The 19,845-nt window shown below is 39.8% G+C and overlaps 1 protein-coding gene across 2 annotated transcripts in view; it reads right to left on the bottom strand.

Moving 5' to 3' along the window:
- The window catches only part of VPS13B (vacuolar protein sorting 13 homolog B), a 1,046,600-nt gene that overhangs the window by 962,951 nt on the left and 63,804 nt on the right, over window positions 1-19,845 (bottom strand). For both annotated transcript variants that reach the window (XM_019527996.1, XM_019527995.1), the window contains exons 3-4: window positions 8,151-8,268; window positions 1,776-1,943 (exon numbers count right to left, since the gene is read on the bottom strand). In XM_019527996.1, coding sequence (XP_019383541.1) covers window positions 1,776-1,943; window positions 8,151-8,268 — 286 coding nt within the window. The remainder of the gene's footprint in view (window positions 1-1,775; window positions 1,944-8,150; window positions 8,269-19,845) is intronic.

Genomic DNA, 19,845 nt, shown 5'->3' with positions numbered 1-19,845 from the left:
TATATATATATATATATATATATATATTGAAGTGGAAAGCAGATCAGGTAGTCTTCTTTCTCCCCACTTAACCCTTTCAATAACTGACCTATGCCCCCAAGCAGCCAATCCATGAGCAAGCTGCAGGGATCAGCTTTACCTCAATGAGAGCCTTCCTCTAAAAAGAGCTCTGTCATTGCTGACTGGTGCTACAGGAAAGCTCATGACCCGTAGACCACCCCTGAGATTCTGCCCCACACGCCCACAAGCTCAGAAATTAACATGCCTTAACCTGTTTTCCATAGCATTCAGCTCAGCTCTTCGTAATATGCATATTATAAAGATTGTCTTTTCGACAGTCTAGAGCTCAAAAACATAAGACCACCACCGCAGGCTACAGTCTTATGTAGTTCAAATTTCCCCACTCAGGCTGCACCTTCGAATACTGTAGTTTATGTATAAGGATGAGGAGAGCCAACTTATTTTACTTCCACTCAACACCTGCTGTTGTTAACCCATCAAAAATGCACATTTTGGTCAGGTATGTTTTTATTCTGAAAGTTTCAAAGCAATATGATATGTTTTTTATGGTAAGTATCAGCTTTGTAAGTATTTTATAAATGTTTTAATTTTTAAATGATTTATAAACAGGGGTCTCAAGCTCCTCTGGCCCATAACCTAGGGCCAGTCCTCCACCACTATGTTAGATCCAGCACCCACAGTGCCCACCCTGAGCGGTCGGGGATCAGAGTTGCATGTGGCATGTGTCCCCGAGTAGCAAAGATGGACGCTGTATGTAGCATAGATCCCAGAGTGGCTGGAACAGGCATTGCATGTAGCACAGATTCTGAACTGGGTGCCGTGTTAGAGGCAGTACCCCCACTGACTGATCCAGGGCTGCGCTACATGTGACACTTGCTCCAGCCAGTCTGAGACCTGGAAAACATACAGCACCTGCAGGCACCACATATAACAATAGTCCAAGACTAGTCGATCAGCCACCATGTGTGGCATTCAACCCGAGGACACTGGGACAGGCAACACATGCAGCACAGTTCCTGGAGAGGCTAGAATGGATGCTATGTGCAGTGTGCATCCCAGGTTGTGCCCACAAGGACCGTCCTGGGCCAATTCAGACCCAGGGAAAGCACTGGGGGCCAGGTAATGGTCTCCGTAGGCTGGATCCAGACCCCTGATTTAAAATATTTCAGCTGGAGATGAGGGATGGCTCAATGGTTAAGACAGGAGCCTACTACTTGAGATGCCAAGATGCAATTTCCTGCTCTACCACATAGTTTTTGTATGACCCTGGAAAAGCCTCACTTGTGCCTCAGTTTTTCATCTATAAAATGGGGATACAATTTCCTAAGCTTACAGCAACATGATAAGAAGAAATATATTAAGTATTGTCTAGTACAAAAATACCACGGTTGTTTTGTATCTTCACCATAACAATAGATAGCTTGTATTTACCCCCATATACAAAAATGTAATGTTGCATACATTATTTCACCTAAGTGAAATGCATGCAATAATTGTGTTCTTACTGTCCCAGGAAGCACAATGCATCTTACTACGTCTCCATCCAACCTAGTAAGAATTTATTCATAAAATAAAATCACCAAAATCCCATCTGCAAGTTAAAAATTATGGGGAAAAAAAACAAGTCTCATACAGGAACAACAAATACATAATAGGAAGCAAAATTGCTTTTGACATTAGAAAGCTTCTCATTAGATTTACTTTCACCTAAGATAAAAAGAGAACCATCCCCAAGATCGAAAAAAACCACTCACCAGAGATGTCCATAAATGCTCTATCCCAAAATTCGTCCACTGTATAGCATTCTGCAGAAGTTATATTCACCGAGAGAACAATATCATCCTCCACATACTTTAATATGAGATTGTTGATCACAATGTTGACATTGTTTACAACACGCCTAATTAAACTCTGCACATAACCTTTCAGATGGAAACAAAAAGAATAAAACAACATTTGATGCAGTTCTCAAAAATTACGTAGGAGATACAGCAATTATTTTGTTTCACATTTATTACATAAATAGGTAAAAACAATTCTTTCCAAATTGTATATTATTTCCAAATTCTATTGTACTCTACTTGGTCAATGCACTGTTATAACTACTCACTCTGCAGTGAAAAGTATAACATGCAACTTTAAAAGTGCATTCTGTACTAGCTAACAGATCAGCTTCCAGCAAGTGTGACAAAAGAAATATGAAAGCAACATTTTAGTCTATGCAGGTTTAATGCAATATTAGATATTCAGTTGTACTGAAACCCAGAAGCAAAAATTAACCTTTGAATTATATTTTAAATAAAATGCAAAATTTTAAGTTTTTGTAGAATACAAAATATTATTACAACTTAATTTTATATGAATCCAAAAAAAATGATCGCATCCCAAGATATTCAGAAATAGGTATAGAAAAATTATTAGTATCAAGATACTAGGATAATATTCAAATATGTACACCTTTATATACTGTAATTACTTGGATCTAAGATGAGGTGTTTTCCCTCATTCAGAACGATAACAAATTTATCATTTTCTATGTCTAGACCAGAACCTAATAATTGGGGGGTGAGGGTCTTAAAATCGGTAGTTGTCTTGGATTTGGGTAAATATGGAATATCTTCTTTTCTGATTCAGGCTAAGAAAATTAAAGCAACATTTACCTTACAAGTACTTTTATTAATCAAATCAGCTTTTAATGACCAATATATTCACATGTTCTTCAGCAAGAATGTTGTTAGGTGTAACAGAATCAATTTCTGTCAACAACTAACATAGTTAGCACCTGCACTAAAGTCCATAGGGAAAAAACCCATTTAAATCTGTTCAGCAATAACATGGTTGGAAAAATGAACTCCTTTAGGAATTCCCAGTGGAGGGTAAATATTCTCATCTGAACAATACAGGAAAGAAATGCAATACTACCCATTTTCATATTTTTCCTGTAACCTGTATGTATTAACAGTGCCAATTAATGTATGCTCTTAGATTTAAAAAAGAATACAAACTCTTAAGCAAAGTCTACAGTTTGTGAAATAATTGGGGTTTTTTTAATTATTTGCTGTTTAGAAATGGATATCAGCAACCTTAGAGATTTGTATACATTTCTAAAAAAGTTGCAGCATCAGTAGAAGCAACTGAAGTTGAGTTCCATTCTACTTTCCCCTTCTCCAGAGGCTAACTTTTTCATTCAAATGTCAGATTTCTCTCTAACTTTTTAGACTGACATTTGAACAAAACATATGTAATTCATTCTTAGCTATACAGCCATTAATTAACGGACATTTCCCTGCATATGTACATCAAAAGTTTTCCACTTCTATTTATACACCACTCTTATTAAAGCAAGTAGAATATCAAAATAAAATATAAACCCCCTAAACCAAGGGTGTGCTCACCCACCGGCCCACTGAGATATGATATCCAGCCAATATGGATGCCCACAGGTCAGAAAAAAATTGTCAGTTGGGGAGCAGAAGAAACTACCTATGCACGGCCAGCTCCAGCTGGGTCAAGGCCACCACGATGCAGTGGAATGAGGGCTGGGCCCATTTCCATATGTCCAGATCAGGCCAGGCTGCTCCCCAGCCCCTCTAAGCATCTAGATTGGGGTTGCTCCACCCCACCCAAGCCCCCGCCCTGAGCATCCAGATCAGGGTTGAGCTGCTCCCCAGCTGCCCTAACATGTTCAGGTTAGGGCTGTTCTGCCATGTTCCCCCCATCCTCAGCATCCGGATCAGGGCTTCTCTGCAACATCCCACCCTGGCACATCCAGATCGAAGCCAAGCTGCTCCCCAATACCAATCCTGGTGCAGCTGGATCAAGGTAATGTTGCCCCCGCCCCCTCATCAGGGTCACTATCCCATCCTCCCTCTCCCCGCTCCAATCATACATGCAGATCAGGACCAGGTTGCTCCTTACCCCTCTACAGGCAGAAGGGGCCCCTCCACCAGCCCCACATGCCAGCCAGATCCTGCCTACACATGGAGCTGGCACTGCCCATCCAACCCACAGGGCAAAAAGGTGGGCACCACTGCCTTAAACAATATCCAAGCCTAGCCTTGCTTGCTACACACCTGCCCAAACAGGAAAGACTTAAAGATATCCAAGTTCAGACTCTGTTGGACCTCGGGGGGTGGGGGCGCGGTGTTTCTAGAGATGAGCAGCAACTGCTAAGATAGACTCTCCACACACTTTCACCAACCAAAGGTGCATTGATGGTATTTGCAGGAGGCTGATCTTGGCTGACCTTAGGGATTACAATGGGTATAAGGGACAAAGTGGCCCCTTAGGGCTAAAACCATTTAGGACGCTACAGGTGAAAAACACCACCTTAAATTGTGCCTGAAAAGCTAGTAGAAGCCAGTGCAGAGAGTCTGGATGACTATGATATGAAGACAATACCAAGATGGGGAGGGGCTGCACACAGTATAGAAAACAGGATCAGATTTCAGAATGCTCTTCAGAAATAAGAGAAATGGTCTGAAATAAACAGGATGCATTTTTGTATGCAAAGTACTGCACCAAGATAGGAATAATCAATTGCACAAAAAATAGATTGAAGAATAACTGGCTAGGCAGAATTTTTACAGAAAAAAGGTCTGAGGTTATAGTGGTTCACAAACAGAAATGATTCAAGTGTCACACTGCTGTAAAACCAGAACACGTGATACTGAGATGTATAAGCAGGAGTGCCACAAGTGCCACAAAACATGAAACAATCCTTCCCAGCTACTCAACAGCAGCGAGTCTTCAGCTGAAGTATTGTGCCCAGTGTTAGGCACTCAAATTTCAAGAAAAATGTTGTCAAGGACCAGGGCAGCAAGCTAGCCAAATTGCCACCAACTGGCTCTGGTTTCCTAAACTGGCCTGGTTGTCGCTGGCAGAACCATCCCCAACTTGGCCCCAAGCCGCCTGCTAGGTATGGGGGCCTGCTTTTAAGCAGCAGCCATTTCAATGCCCACAGGGTATTTAACAAGACAGATGGAACAAGTCTCATCTAGTCCTGGGTTTCCAGATCCTGTTCCTGGTTTCCTCAGTCCTGTCTTTTTGATTTAGGTTTCCCTAGTCCTAGTTTTCTGTGCCCTGGGTTCTGCTTCCTGAATCATCCTGGTCCCTGCCCATTTGTTACTGGTTCCAGACTCCAGCACATTCCCAGACAGCCTTGTCAGCTCCTCAACTCTTGTCCACTCACAAACATCTCCTGGCTTCGCTAAGTGACCACCTACATCCTAGCAACAAAAACGATCAAAAGTCTAGATACTATACCTATGAAGAGGGATTGAAAGAACTGCATTTGTTTAATTCAAAAAATGGAAGATTGCAGGAGACACAACAACAGTCAAGTATATAAAAGACTGCTGTAAGGAAAAAGGTAATGATTATTCTACATCCACTAGAGATACGACAAGTAGTAGTGCACTTAAATTGCAGCAAAGGAGATTTAGAATAGACATTAGAAAACCTTTCTAATGGTAGCAGTACACACTGAAATAGATTACCTAGGGAGATTACAAAATCTCCAACACTGGAGGTTTTGAAAAGTGAGTTAGATGAACATCTGTTAGGAACTCTTTAGGTGCAGTTGATCCTGCCCTGAGGAGGTCTGTCCCAGCCCTATTTTCTATTAGGTTAACTCTCAGACTTCAGCAACCTAATACACTACTTCCTAAGGACCAAAAGAAGCCTGTTTTTAGTGGAGACCCACTACATTCATAAAATGTGAGGGCAAGGCATCTAAACCAGAGAATAAAAGTAAGTGTTGGGACTCCTTTGTTGCTTATCAGTGATCACATGGGACCCTAGAATGAAATAAAAGTGTGTTGATACTAGATGTATCAAAATCAAAAATGAATTTGGGAAACTTAATTACACAAAGTCATTCATGGCTGACCCAGTGAATTCAACGTTTACTAATGTTCTCTGGAGGAGTTAGGCTTGTCACACTAATACACTGACCCCCCCATCCTAATGCCAAATGCACAGACCATGACAGTAGATCTGAGTTAACAATGAACTCTCAGATCCATAAGAACATACAAGTCCTAAAGAAGTACCAAAGTAGAAATATGAGAACTGATGGCCACTACGTGCTGATGTTCCACAAACTTATTAACAGAAAAGTGCTCATCCTGGGGTAAAGATACATGCATGAATGGAAAAGTTCACCCCTATCCCTCAACATTTCATGATGCTTAGTATGTCCCCCAAGACATGCTTACATTTCAGGCTGTGTTCTTTCAAGACACCTATATTTGAGATGTCACCCCGCTATGGCTAACATTTCAACACGAGGATGTGTGAAAGAACACAGCCTGAAATGTAAGCATGTCTTGGGATACAGCCCCCACCCCAGAGATGCACACAAGCATCATGAAATGTTGAAGGATAGGGGTGAACTCTTCTATTCATTCCAAATGCCCCAAGACTATTGAGGCACTTTTGATCCTGATCCAAATCACAGAAACCATGCCAGAAGAATGAGTAGGTCTCTGAACCCTGCTGGTGCTCAGGCGGGATACAGCAAGTAAAACTCTAGCAATATCAACAAGATGAAGTGTTGCCCAGAATAGCAGACATAATGGGCCAAAGGGCAGGGTGGCAGACACATTCGGCCTGTATTTCCAAACAAGTTAAGCACCCAACTTCTCTCTACACCAAAATATCAAGGTACCCTCCAAAACCATTGCCTGCACAGATGTCAATATGCTGAAGTCAGAAGAAACAGCATGTCATCATGCTATCTAGAACTTGTATCCCTTGTGTAAAGAACACAGAGGCAGTGGCGTAAGTGCCTCCATCTTGTATACATACTCCATTATATAAAGGTTGGAACTCTTCAATACGAAGTAATCTGTGCACCAACTTTAATGTTCTCTTCTGAGAGCTAGAGAACTGCAACAAATGCCAACTTGAGCCATCTGCTACCAAAGGCACATAAAGACCCATGTCTTAAAACCCCAAATTTTAAGATTCTAAAAATCTGATGACATAAGAATCCTTCCAAGATGTCTCCCCCTAAAAGAAAGGAGAGAAGGAGAACACGGGCAAAAGAGAGAGAGAGAGAATGCCACAATGGATGCCTCAAAAAAGCCCAAAGGAGAAGGCAATCTCACATTCACCTCAACTCACAAAATTCTTAGTGTGTGAAATTGAAAATAAGTTTCTCATAGTTTATCATCCTGAACTCTGGAACATTTCACGTGACAAAGCAATTGTCTTCCACTTGCACACAGAGACAGGTAACACAGGCAAAGTCTCCAACTTCAGTCTAATTACCAGAGATGCTTAAGGACCAAGTAAATGTCCTCAGGCTCAGTCAGGTCAAATGCTTCAAACAGAAAGCAACTGACTGATGCTTCTACTAATAGACAGGCAAAATCTCAGATTTAGTATTCTCTGGTGCAGCAGTGCTTCCAGAATCCCTACATGAGCTGGAGACTACAGACAGAATTAACTTAGCAACTAAACTGTAGGTAAACATGCAAAAGACTTGTCTGAAATAAAACAACTGAAAAAGCCAAAACGGCAGAGGATAAAGTTTGGTGTGCAGCACCTGTAAGAGGGCTCTTACATTGCCTGTGGGCAGAAGAATTGGCTGACAAGGTTCAAGGTGAATCCAAAGCAGCTGCATTGATGGGGGAAGGAAGGATAGACAGTGGAGGAGATCACGCCCAACCAATAAAAGTCCAAATTTTTAAGAGCCTGGGGAGTTCTGAGTTGTCTTGTAGGAATCTGAGACCTATGAACAAAAAACTATGTACAGGTGGTATCTTTAAATAATTATACTATTAAAAATTCAGTATTCAGATAAGGAAAAATAACGACATATAATAGCAAGACCCTACCTGAATAAAAATGCAAGCAAAAAGGGAAAATATGCTATTTTTTAGGTTTCAATTTCATTTTAATGCAGCTATATTGCAGACTACCCCAAGATTCTACTGACCTGATCTGTGGATACTCGGCTCTTCTAAATCATCAGGCCACCCACAAGAACCTAACTATGGATTTTGGAACTTAATTTTGAACATTTTGGCCCAAGGTAATAAAAAAATATTAATCTGTTGCTACGTAAGATTAACAGAATCACGCAAATAAAAACAGTCCACTTTATGAAAGATAAAAGTTACCTGGTGGTAAATCAGGGTCAGAAGGAGAAGCTTGCTGGACTCGGCGTGGTTTTACCATTGATTTTGCACTCTCTGTGGTACTACGGTTTGAACTGGAACCGCAGCTCTCATGGTCTTCCTGTATATTAGCCAAAATAATTAATCTAATTAGTCTAACACAGTGTGAAAGAAAATGCGCCTGAAAAATAATCTAGTATATGGATTTACTATTACTAGACTTAAAATACTTGTCAATTCCATTCCTTGAGATCACAGTTAGTGTATTTATACATGAGAATTTCATATGAAATTTTGGGATCCCCTGGAAAGTATTAAACATTTAAAACTGGATCAATAGTTGTAAGTTTTATTGAAATTATGTTACTGTATTACATTTGTGAAATTAACTGCAGTTCAGGTAAAGCATCCCTAAACATTAAATAAAAACCCATATACTACAAAAATAAATTTGAGAAACTATCTGCTTTTATCAGACTAAGAATTTGCTCATGAAAACCTAGAACAGTTGTAATGTCAGCCACATCCTTTCTAAAATAAAGGTATTTGAAATTGCCCCATGAAGCAAGTAGAGCTGGAGTATTGTTGTAGCCATGATGGTCCAAGAAATGTACAAGATGCAAAGATTTTTTTTTTTTGTGATGCACACTTGGTCCAACAAAAGGTATTTGGGAGAGACAGACAAGCTTTTAGGAATAAAGTGCTCTTCAGACCCTTTCCTCTCATGAAGCAACATATTAACCTCAACCCCCTAAAAAAGCAAACCTTAAAACTACCCTAAAATAGATAAGACAAAAGAAGCAACTGTTCATCTTAACGTCTTAAATCACTAATTTACCTTTTGTAGCTTAAAAATAGAAAACATGGCTTATTCATAAAATAAAATAAAGACTTGCAATACGTAGTCACAATATGGGCATTAGGGTTGCAGGTACATTCCAGGATAAGATTTACTTGCCAAGACACAAATGTTAGAAAACCCAAGAAATGCTGATAAAGAGCCTCTTTCAAGGATATTAATGTTACAAGGAAGAAGTCGACAACATGATCTCTGCTTACCAGCCGTAATTACTCACTGGAACACGGTGCTACCCAGATGACAAGGGTTAACTGGGATATATGTACAGAAGTTCTGCTATGAAGCCATAAGTAAGAAACTATGATAAAAACCTCAATTACTGGCCTGCAGGCACCCCTCAGAAAATGCCAATTTTTAGTTTTCACTCTTGTTTCACCTACAGAAAAATACAGCAGTTTTTCTGCTGCAAATAACTCAAAAAGACCATAAGTATGGATTTCTATTTGTAATCCCTAGATTTATCTTGTGATTCACATTTGCACACTGAACAGTGCTAAAACTGCATGGAATCCCACAGTACCTTTGAAAGGATCTCAAAGCACCACAACTAGCTGTGGCACCCTGATTGAGAATCACTTATCTGAACAGTCCTCAGACAGCACCATTATGCTGTTTGGATTTCTAATGTGCTTTGTTTAATGCCTTGTACGAATTATTCAAGTAGCCCCTAACTCCCAGTTTCTTGGCTATTCAAGTTTTCTTCAACAAAAAGAAAAGTATTGAAGACATACAAAAATATCTGTATCAAAGTCTCAAAAACACTCAAAGGAATTTTATTTTATTTTCAGATCATATTTAAGAAATGGAAAAAAACAAGGAAGGAAAATGTTATGATTTCTAGCATTACATAAGTGAGAACAAAGTTTCCCAAACCCTTCTAGAAGGTACAAGTGTTTACAATTTGGGCTAAGTATAGACAGTCAAAAAGCTCCAGGCTGAATGATTCAATGTTTGCAGGTCAGTCTAAGCTGCGCAGAGTGAACTAATCAGCAAGTGAGCAGACATGCACTTTTGATTCAAGAAAAGCAGCCATATGCCTGCAGTGGCTCAGGCCAGAAGCTGGGGATGCTAGAGCACGCCTCCCTGCTCACCTGGAGCAGACAGATTGGACCAAGGCTAGCCTGCTCACCCTGGAAGGGGTGGTTTGTGGGGGAGGTGCAAAGCATCCTGGGATGCTAGTGGTGTCTAAGTTAACTTGAATGTGAAGTGGATGGAAGTTCAATACGCCAATTTAACCTAAATCAGTAAAGTCTGATACTATTATCCATCCAGGTTGATCATAAACCTGTTTCAGCCATTTTGTAAGTGGTTTATGTGCAATGAACTTCTGTTGTATTACAGATCTGAACCAGCGTCTGTTCACTTATACTGGTTTATGTGCAATTTCTGTCCCTAGCCTTGAAGGCAACAAATCTGCTTTTCAGAAGTAAGAATGCACTGGTGTTTCAAAAGGGCTGAGAGTACCACGCCTCATAAAAATACCAAAAATGAGAATGCCGAACAACATTCTAACAGCCCCTTCTTCTATATTGCTGTATAAAGCTCACTGCAGCCAGGATGTTAGCAAAGGATTGTACAGAGTCAGTTCATTTATATTTATCTTTTGACCCTACAAAAGCAAGAGATGCCCTGGCAACCACAAGGCTTGATTTTTGTAATTCCCTTTTTCCCAAGCTCACAACTTGAACAGAATGTTGTGGTATATCTACTTACTGGTGTGACCTACTACTATCATATGATGCTTACCCTGGGATATTTATGTTGGCTGCCAACACAAAGACAGATTACATTCAAATCGGTATTGCTTTTCTTTTTTTAAAGCTCTTAAATGCAGCCAGGATCAACACAGTTAAGACCTACTTTTATGATTTTCTACTGACCAGCATGCATACTCACAAGTCACATGACATTTAAGAAGCCCAACAGCACATGCAAAATCTACAGAGAACTGCACATATTTAAGTCTAATGCAAACAGTACAGAATGTATTGATGCTTATTCTTCTTCGTTTATTAGTCCTTATTCCTCTTCAAAAATACCTTAAAGCATTTTCTTTTTCCTCTATAGCTTATTTAAAGCTTCTATTTCCAATGTTTAAACACAGATAACCAGAAGTGACTGAGATCAGTTAAAAAGATAAAATCTTTTTTTCGTTATAGCACTAATTTTCCTTAACAGTAAGTGTTATTGCAACAAAATACTGCAATCATTTGTTTAGTTCATTGGATACAACAGGGAAGTAAAAAACAAAACTTTAAGATGCTGACAAAACTACGCACACAAATTAGTTTTGAAATTACATATATTTGACTATTATGACTAATAGGTGGCTATTAATTTCATTCCCAGACATGACTACTTTAACAATACATATTTTGCTCTTCCCTGTAAAGGATTCAACATGATGTAACATTGTTTTAAAATAATGCTATTTAGGTTTAGATAATATGCACTCGTTTCCTGAAACTTTTACACTGAGTGTTTTATTTTAAAATTAATTATTTTACAAACTGCTATTAATATTTTACAAAACAAGTGTCATATTTTTTAGTTACTAAAAGATAACTACTGTGGCCATGACCTTACAGGAACTGTGTTCTCACACAGTTCAACTTTCATCCCAAAGTTTTTTGTACTTGTACACTTCTGCTCAATGTTAAGTTTAAAAGCATGCTATTAATTTTTCAAATATGTGACCATCTCATAAGCCCAGAAGTAAAGCATGCTCATTAAAGAGATGTGAAAAAGTTCCAGATGAACTGCCAAAACTAGCATAATTATGAAAATATTTAACACTGGAACCAACTGAAATCACACACCGTATATAGATCACAGTGATGTCATAATAAACATCCCAGCCAAAATGAACTAAAACTACTGCAGTCTAATAAATCTAGCTCACACCAGAAGACAAACATTTTAAAGTTAGACAAACAATTATACTGGGGGAAAGGTGTGGGGCAGGGGGAAGAGGATGAAGGGTATATTCTAAAACTGTCATTATCAAACCTACTTCACTGAAGCATGTAAATGCATGTGCATTTCAGCAAGAATAAGAGTTGTTATAAACAACAGTGGCTATTTAACAGCTGTAAAAAAAAAAAGACACGGGTAGTTAAGTGTTGATCTTTAAAGAAAGCAAAAAACACATCATTTGCTACAACTCATTTTGTAAAGTAAGTATGCAATACATAATGCAGGGCTTTTAAAATAATTTAAGTTCACTTTTAGCACTAGACATAATTTAAGACCCTGATGTTTTAGATTGTGATGCACATCAGTGGTGTAACTAGAGTGGGGTGGTCCTAGGCACCAACCAGGAAGGGAGAGGGGAGGAAGGGAGGTGATGCAGAGAAAAAGCTGCCACTAAAGCTGTACAATCACACAGGCAGCATGGTAGCAACTGGAAGTCAACTGTGCCCCTGTACATGGGAAATGTTCCAGGAGTCCAGGATGCCTCTGGTGCATATAATTCTGTGATGTAATGTTATTCACATACATAAACGTTTGTAGGATCAGGCCTTTTTTCCTAAGCACTTCAAGCCAGAGGTCCCATGGTAATGTTTTGTAGACCATGGCATGGCGTCCACCTCTACAGGGTGTACAAAGTAAATTAAAATGGTCATTTCATGAGTCAAATCTGTCTTCTGAAATAAATGATAAAATAAAACGGTTGTTGCTACTGTGTCAAGTACAAGTCATATTCGATAGCACTGGAACACACACGATGAGAATCTTTCTATGATCTTGTCTCTAGTGTATTAAGTATTTTATTTTAATACAGACAACTTTTTGTTTTCAATTAATTTTAGATTTTTTCTTATTTCAAACATATGCTTTAGCAATACAGGCTTTGTTTAATTTGCAAGGCTTCCAAGATGACTATTGAGAATACTTCATGGGAGAAGAATGTTTTCTCTTGGGGACCATTTGGCTTTGTTGCAAGTAGTGTCTTCTCATGAAATCAAGTAAAAATGTAATTACTTTTAAAAATGGGGGGAAATGGAATTCACAATTGACATTGCTTTTATCACATCAAGAAATTATATTTACACTCCAACTGACTATTATGCAACAACCATTCTGCAAGTTTAAGTAAGTTAATGCATTTCTAATCAGCATTTTGAACCCTACTCCCCCAAAAATCTTTCCCCATACCTTCTTACTCATCTTCCATTTAGTATTGCTAGAATGATAAGCCTAATTTCCTTTCCAAGTCAGTAGCAATTATAAACAAAAAAAGTAAAGGATTTTCACCAATTGGCAGATAAATCATAATCTAAACTGTTACTTGCAGAAGCCCTAGACAGTGAACCCTACTCTTATTAATGGATGGAAGTCATTTAAGGGAACAGCAACTTTCCTAGTAGATGGATATGTTGATATTCAGCACTCTCTTAAACACAGAAACCTGAGAAAAAGACAACTTTTAGAATCATCTGAAAAAATCAATTGTATGTAAGATTTTGCTACATATTGGTAGTATCACCAAAGGACTGCCATTATGCTAGCATAAACCTAGATGCATTAATATGTGAAAAATAAATTAAACACTTTACTTTAATCTTGCAAAATTCTAGTTGGCCACACACCTGGGATGAGTACTACATTTGGGTGGGTGAGTAATGCCACAGTTGTGAACAGGTAAAGTATACTAATACAGTCAATGTACATTGCTCAAATCCTACGCAACCTTAAATGAGAGACTGCAATATCTATTATCTTTCTAATCACTTGTAAAAGTAAAGGACAAGTAACCAAATTTTGCAAAATGTTTTACTGATTATAGATATTTAAAAAAAAAAAAAAAATCAAACTGAAGCTTGATAAAAAGCCAACTAATTTTATTATTACTTCAGTAAAATTAAAAACACAAGCATAGCAAATACACTGTGCCTTTGTTTTATTCAATTTAAACAGAAGAGCTCTAAATCTCAGTTTCTTGGAATACTTAACAGCAGTTTGATTACCTGAAACTGATGAACAATAAAATGAAACATGCTTATTATATAATAAAAATTAAAAGGTCATTTAAAATCTACAATAAAAAGGAAACAATTAAATAAATGGCAAGATATAAAATACTGCTAAAAAGTGGGATTATACCACTGGGAAGGAAAGGAGCTACATTTCTTACACTCTAAAAAATAGTATAGCAAGCTTTCATCTTGAGAGATTTCCCAGGTGATTTAGAAACAGTTTGAAAGAAATCACCAGGGAACCTGGTTATCTCTGTTCAAAAATTGCAAATTCTCTCATAAAACAAAGATTGCAAATGCTCTCCGATTAAAAAACCCAAAATCCACGATTAAAATGAAACACCATTATATATGTATAGGTGTTAACTGAACAAAATGTTTTATTGATACAGTTACAATTTTTAAGCAATTTGGAAGCCTAGCAGCGCCTCAATCACTATAATAAAATAAATTCTAAGCATCTATCAATGTGGTATTTGATTTTGGTTTTATCATGGAAAATCAGAACTGCCCCTACCCGCTTCACTCACCAGGATGCAGGTCCAGGCCCCACACTACCAAGCCACAGTCCCCCACCCTTGCTGGTACACATCAGCTCCCCAACCACAGTCCTGCCAGTGCCCCTCACTCCCAAACCCCGCTCTGTCGGTACCCCATCACTCCCCACCCACAGCCACACCACTACCTGCAGCCCTGCCAGAGGGGTCCCCAGCTTCTAGGGCTATAGGACCAGGGACCTATAGCCCCCTACCCCTGCAATAGCACCTGAGCCCCGGTTGCCACCTAAGGGAAGCAGTGGCTACCGCAGTGAAGCAGAGTGTGGAGCCCAGCTCCCTCTCCCCCACCAGACTCAGTTAAAAGGGAAAATTTGTGTGTGTGTGTGGGGGGGGGGTTCTGTTTTTTCCACAGGAAACAGAAAACCCAGATCCCTGGAAATCACTCATCTAAAATGAATTTCTGCATTGAGGTTGGCTGCATATGGCATCAATTTTGTAAACAACAGCAATAAACAATCATTTATTTGGTGGTATTCCCTTCCAGGGGAGGTATAAATTTAAAATAATTCAAGGTTAAAATTTAGCCACAATGTTGGGAGTTACTATTGAGAAGTCATGAATTAGATATTACCGTCATGCCAGAATGAAGTTTTTTTTAGGATATATTTCTTGCATTACTGCAAAGAAATCTCTTCTTCTGGGGGTTCAGGTGCTCATACAGATATTAAATCAAGATGCCTTTGATAGTGAGGTGTTAGAGCAGACAATTAACAAAAGTTAACACAACTAGCTCTTGAATAGCTGTCTTTCTGTGGGAATTCCAAGAGGAATTTGTTGTGGAGAACAAAATTCTCTCTTCTATAATACCAAAAATGGTCTGTTTCATCACCTCTTCCATTTAATAAAAAAACCTTAAGGAGTCTTGGACTGAGATGTTTTCCAGTACAGGGGTAACAAACATCTCCTTTCTATCATAGCCAGGTAGCATGGAACAGTATTGTAATGAATATCTAGTTTCTAGTAAGGTAGTAGTTAAAATTACCAGAAAGACTTTTATTCCACTACCTACATTTAGGCAGGTAGTTACATACATCCTTCTCAAATACAGAGCTTGTTATCCCAGTCCACATTTTTTTTTGTTTTTTGTTTTTTTTTAAACAACAGTGGCACCCAACTTTTTTGCACCATGAACCAGATGGGCGGTGCTAGGTCCTTCAATGAACCAGCTCCGGCTGATGGGCTAGATCCAGCTGCAGGGAGAGTGCGTGCCTGGGGGAGGGGGTGAAACAGTTGTGCAGCCTGACCTTGATTGATCTGCCTGGGGCAAGGGTAAGGTGGAGCAGCCCCGATCTGGACACACACACACAAGGTATAGGTAGGACAGACCAGCCTTGAACCAGATAGGGGTGGGGAGGGAGACAAATGGCCCTGCCCCAATCCAGGCACATGGGGTGGGGGCTGCGGGCACGGCATCCCAATCCAGATGTGCAAAGGGTAGAAGATGGAGTGGCTCCAATCCAAATGTGTAAGGAGGAGGGAAACACAAGCCTGCCAAGGAGCGAGACATGAGCCCACCATCTAGACACATGGGGGAGGGTGACGGGACAGAACAGCCCCTGGACAGGCTCGCAAGATGGGCAGATCAAAACCTGATGACTTTCAACACAGAGAAATGCAAGGTGCTCCACCTTGGGAGAAAGAACACACATCATACTTACGAGGCTCTGCAATGCTACACTCACTAGCACCACAACCGTAAGAGTCTTGGGGATCATGACTGATCACAGGATGAACATGAGCCACCAATGCAACATCACAGTCGGCAAAACAAATAAAACTCTGGCTTGCATCTACTGATGCATCTCAAGCAAGACCCAAGAAACCATCCCCCCTCTTTACTCAGCCTTGGTGAGGCCGCAGCTAGAGTACTGCATCCAATTCTGGGCACTACACTTTAGAAAGGATGTGGAGAAGCTTGAGAGAGTCCAGAGGAGAGCCATACATATGATTAGAGGTCAAGCAAGCAGGACTGATGAGAAGAGGCATGGGACTTCAGCCTGGAGAAGGCTCAGGGGGAACTTGGTGACAGCCTATAAGTATATAAGGGGTATGCATCAGGAACTGAGTGCACATCTGTTCACCAGGGCACCCCAAGGGAAGACAAGTTCTAACAGTCACAAACTGCTGGAAGACCATTTTAGACTGGACATAAAGAAAAGCTTCTTTACCATCCAAGTCTCCAGAGTCTGGAATAGACTCCCCCTCAGAACTGGTGCAAGCACTTACTTTGGATATGTTCAGGAAAGACCTGGATGCTCACCTTGCTGGGGTCATCTGACCCCAGCTGACTTCCTGTCCTTTGGGCGGGGGGGCTGGACCCAATGATCTCATAAGGTCCCTTCCAGCCCTAACATATATGAAACCAGGACACATGGGAGGAACTGGGGTGGGGAGGAGGAGGAGAGGAGCGGGGGAAGTCTGGCCTGATCTGGACAAAGTGGTTTAGAGAGCTAGCCCTGATCTCACTGCATGGGCAATGATGCAGCTGAGGCTGGATCTGGCCCCATGGAGCTTCTACCATTCCCCACAGCCAAAGTTTTCCAACCCATGAGGTAGCCACACAAGCTAGATGTCATGATTCTGCAAGCCAGATTTGGCCTGTTGAGCACCCCTGCTATATGCTGTTTTATTGCATAATGCTTTTATGGAGCTGGAACTTAAATCTATATAAAAAAACCCAGGGCAGTGCAGAATGTTGTGACAGCTGTGCACTGCAGAAGTAAAGTAGTTTGCAAGAAACACAGATCTTATGCTCTATGTTGTCTACCTATTGGTTCTAGAAGACAACTTTGTACAATTCTGCCACTTCTGTGATTACCAAAAGGTACCTGGGCAGATCATTCCTTCATTTATAAGAGAGGGAGCTGTTAGATTCTCAAAGACCACAGAAATAAGGACCATATAAAAATAGTTTTTAATTCATCTCCCCAGTCAGAATTTTTTGCAATTTGTCAATATCTAAAACACAAAGCAAAGTCTGGTTATTTGGCAGTGATGATTTGCCTAGGAATCCTATTTCTTTTCTTTTTGAGAGAGAGAAAGTACTATAAATATATTAAACGGTCTCATGTTTGAGTATTAAGTGGGAGTTGAGTCATTTACAGGACCATCTGAAGTATTTATTTATTGGGTTTCAAAAAAAAGTTATCAGACCACCCACCACATTTGATTTTAACAGTTAAAAGGTGCTTATCCAAATGATGTTTCCACAAATAAGGGACTATTCAAAAGAAATGTCACTCTTCCCAGTGTTTCATGATATTTTTTTCCTAATGCTAACCTTTTAAAAACAAAAGCAAACAACCTTAACTTTTCTTAATCTAACCATTTTAAAACCACTTGATGTTTGTACAATGTCTACCACAGTGGGGTCCAGATCCATAATAATACTTCGCATGATAAGTAGCCTGTAGGAACTCTAGCTCAACAATCTGTGGCACCACTGCAAGGGGCAATATTCCAGTGCTGGACCACAGAACTCAAATTTAGACAGCACTTTATTTCACTTGTTATTTCCTTTCATGACTAAACCTTCCAATTTTATTTAAGTCAGAGATACAAAGGTACTGTTAACCTCCCAATTTTTAACAATCTTAATATTAAAAAAGTAGGGTGTGACTTAAAAGTGAAACTGCTAACCCTTAATAACTCTATACCTTCTCTCAGCCTGCTTTCTGTTGCAGTTTATTAGAAAACTGGACCCCCTGTGGAACAATTACCTGCAGTAAGCACCTGCCAAGCAACAATAAAAATTAATTTTACAACATAATCCACCCACCTGGTCCCTTGACTACTGAGAGAGAAAGCAAGAAAATCTTACACTGCCCAGAGCAAAGTGGCAGCAAGAAGAAAAATGAACTTCCAAGCCCCAAAAGGCAACTAACATGATGCCTACAGCAGGGCCCCAAAACACTAAATCCTACTGTCATTCCCAAGCAACTGGGAATAACCCCAGGACAGGAGAAAGGCCTTATAAAACTTTCCACTAAGTATGCAGAAGCTAATTGCTAAACCGCTGTGTTATAGAGGAACAAGCTTTGGGCTGATTAGAACAGTGGTTCTCAACCTTTTTAGGCTCAAGGCACCCCTTGGAAAATGCCAGCTCTGAGGTTTCATTCATTTTTTACTACAAAAAAAAATAGAACAATTCTCCTGTTGCAAAGCACTGAGAAAGACCAAAGCAGGTCAGAATGTTTTTAAACTTATGAATTCCTATTTGAAATCTCTGGGTTTATCCTGTGAATCAAGGTTATATATTTAACAGTGCTAACATTGTGAGGCACCCCAACACATCCATGAAAAGATGAAGGCACCCCAGGGTGCCACAGAACCCTAGTTGAAAAATCACATCTTAAAAACAAGAGACTGAATACTCATACTGGGGGCCAGGGACACTTAAAAAGCTGACCCAAGGTCACCTTCCTCTCAAACCCACAGGGTTGAGGGAACTAAGGACAGAAGTTCAGTAGTAATTAGAAGATTTTCATCTCAAGAATCACCAGTACCACTATTCTGTTGTGTTTGAGTGTGTTTCCTGGAGGTCACCCTTCCCAAGACTGATCCTTGTTTTCCTTATAAGGCGATAATCAAAAAGAGTCCATAGAAATGCAAACATCAAAATTACAATATGAAAACCACACTAGAAAATAAAAAGTTTTATGCACGAGTCTCTCACTTCTACTAAAAGACAACAATGCTGTTACACCACAGTAATAAGATTATCAAAACCATGCTAATCAAGTATATCTGAAACAGATGTTTCCTCTTCCACATGTCCATGAAACCCCCACTACTTTATAAATTACTTAAGACTTTATACTTGTTGTTTGTAGCAATTTTCATCCCCAGCATTATGAAGAATTACCTAAAAAAATGGTAATACTTTTTAACTATCTTAATATAAGCATTTTAACATGCTTGTACAAACGAGTCAGACTTTTATATTTTTTTTGTATTAAAAAATTGTTTTGGCTGCATATAAAACACACCAATTTAACACACTGCCAAAATAAAACTAATTTCCCATTCCATTTTAGGGTGCACAACACCACCAAACCATAACATTCAACTTGCATATTACTCCTGCTACAGCAGGGAAAGCAGTGACAGGGGGATATGTGGTAAAGGGTGCATACACCTGGATGTGTGGGGGGGCTCCTTGCCCCCCCCACTTGTCCTCCCCTTGCAACCTATTTCCCAAACAGTGCCTGCACGCCACCATGTCTGCCCCTGCCACCTGTCTCCCAGCACCTATGCCCCTGCTGCCTGTCCCTCTGCAGCCTCTGCCCCTGCCTGTCCCCCAC

The sequence above is a fragment of the Gavialis gangeticus genome, unplaced genomic scaffold (genome assembly GCF_001723915.1).
Source record: "Gavialis gangeticus isolate Ggan-Ray unplaced genomic scaffold, GavGan_comp1, whole genome shotgun sequence".
Classification (NCBI taxonomy): domain Eukaryota; kingdom Metazoa; phylum Chordata; order Crocodylia; family Gavialidae; genus Gavialis; species Gavialis gangeticus.
Note: the sequence above shows the minus strand (reverse complement) of the source record. Positions and strands in the feature narration are given on the sequence as shown.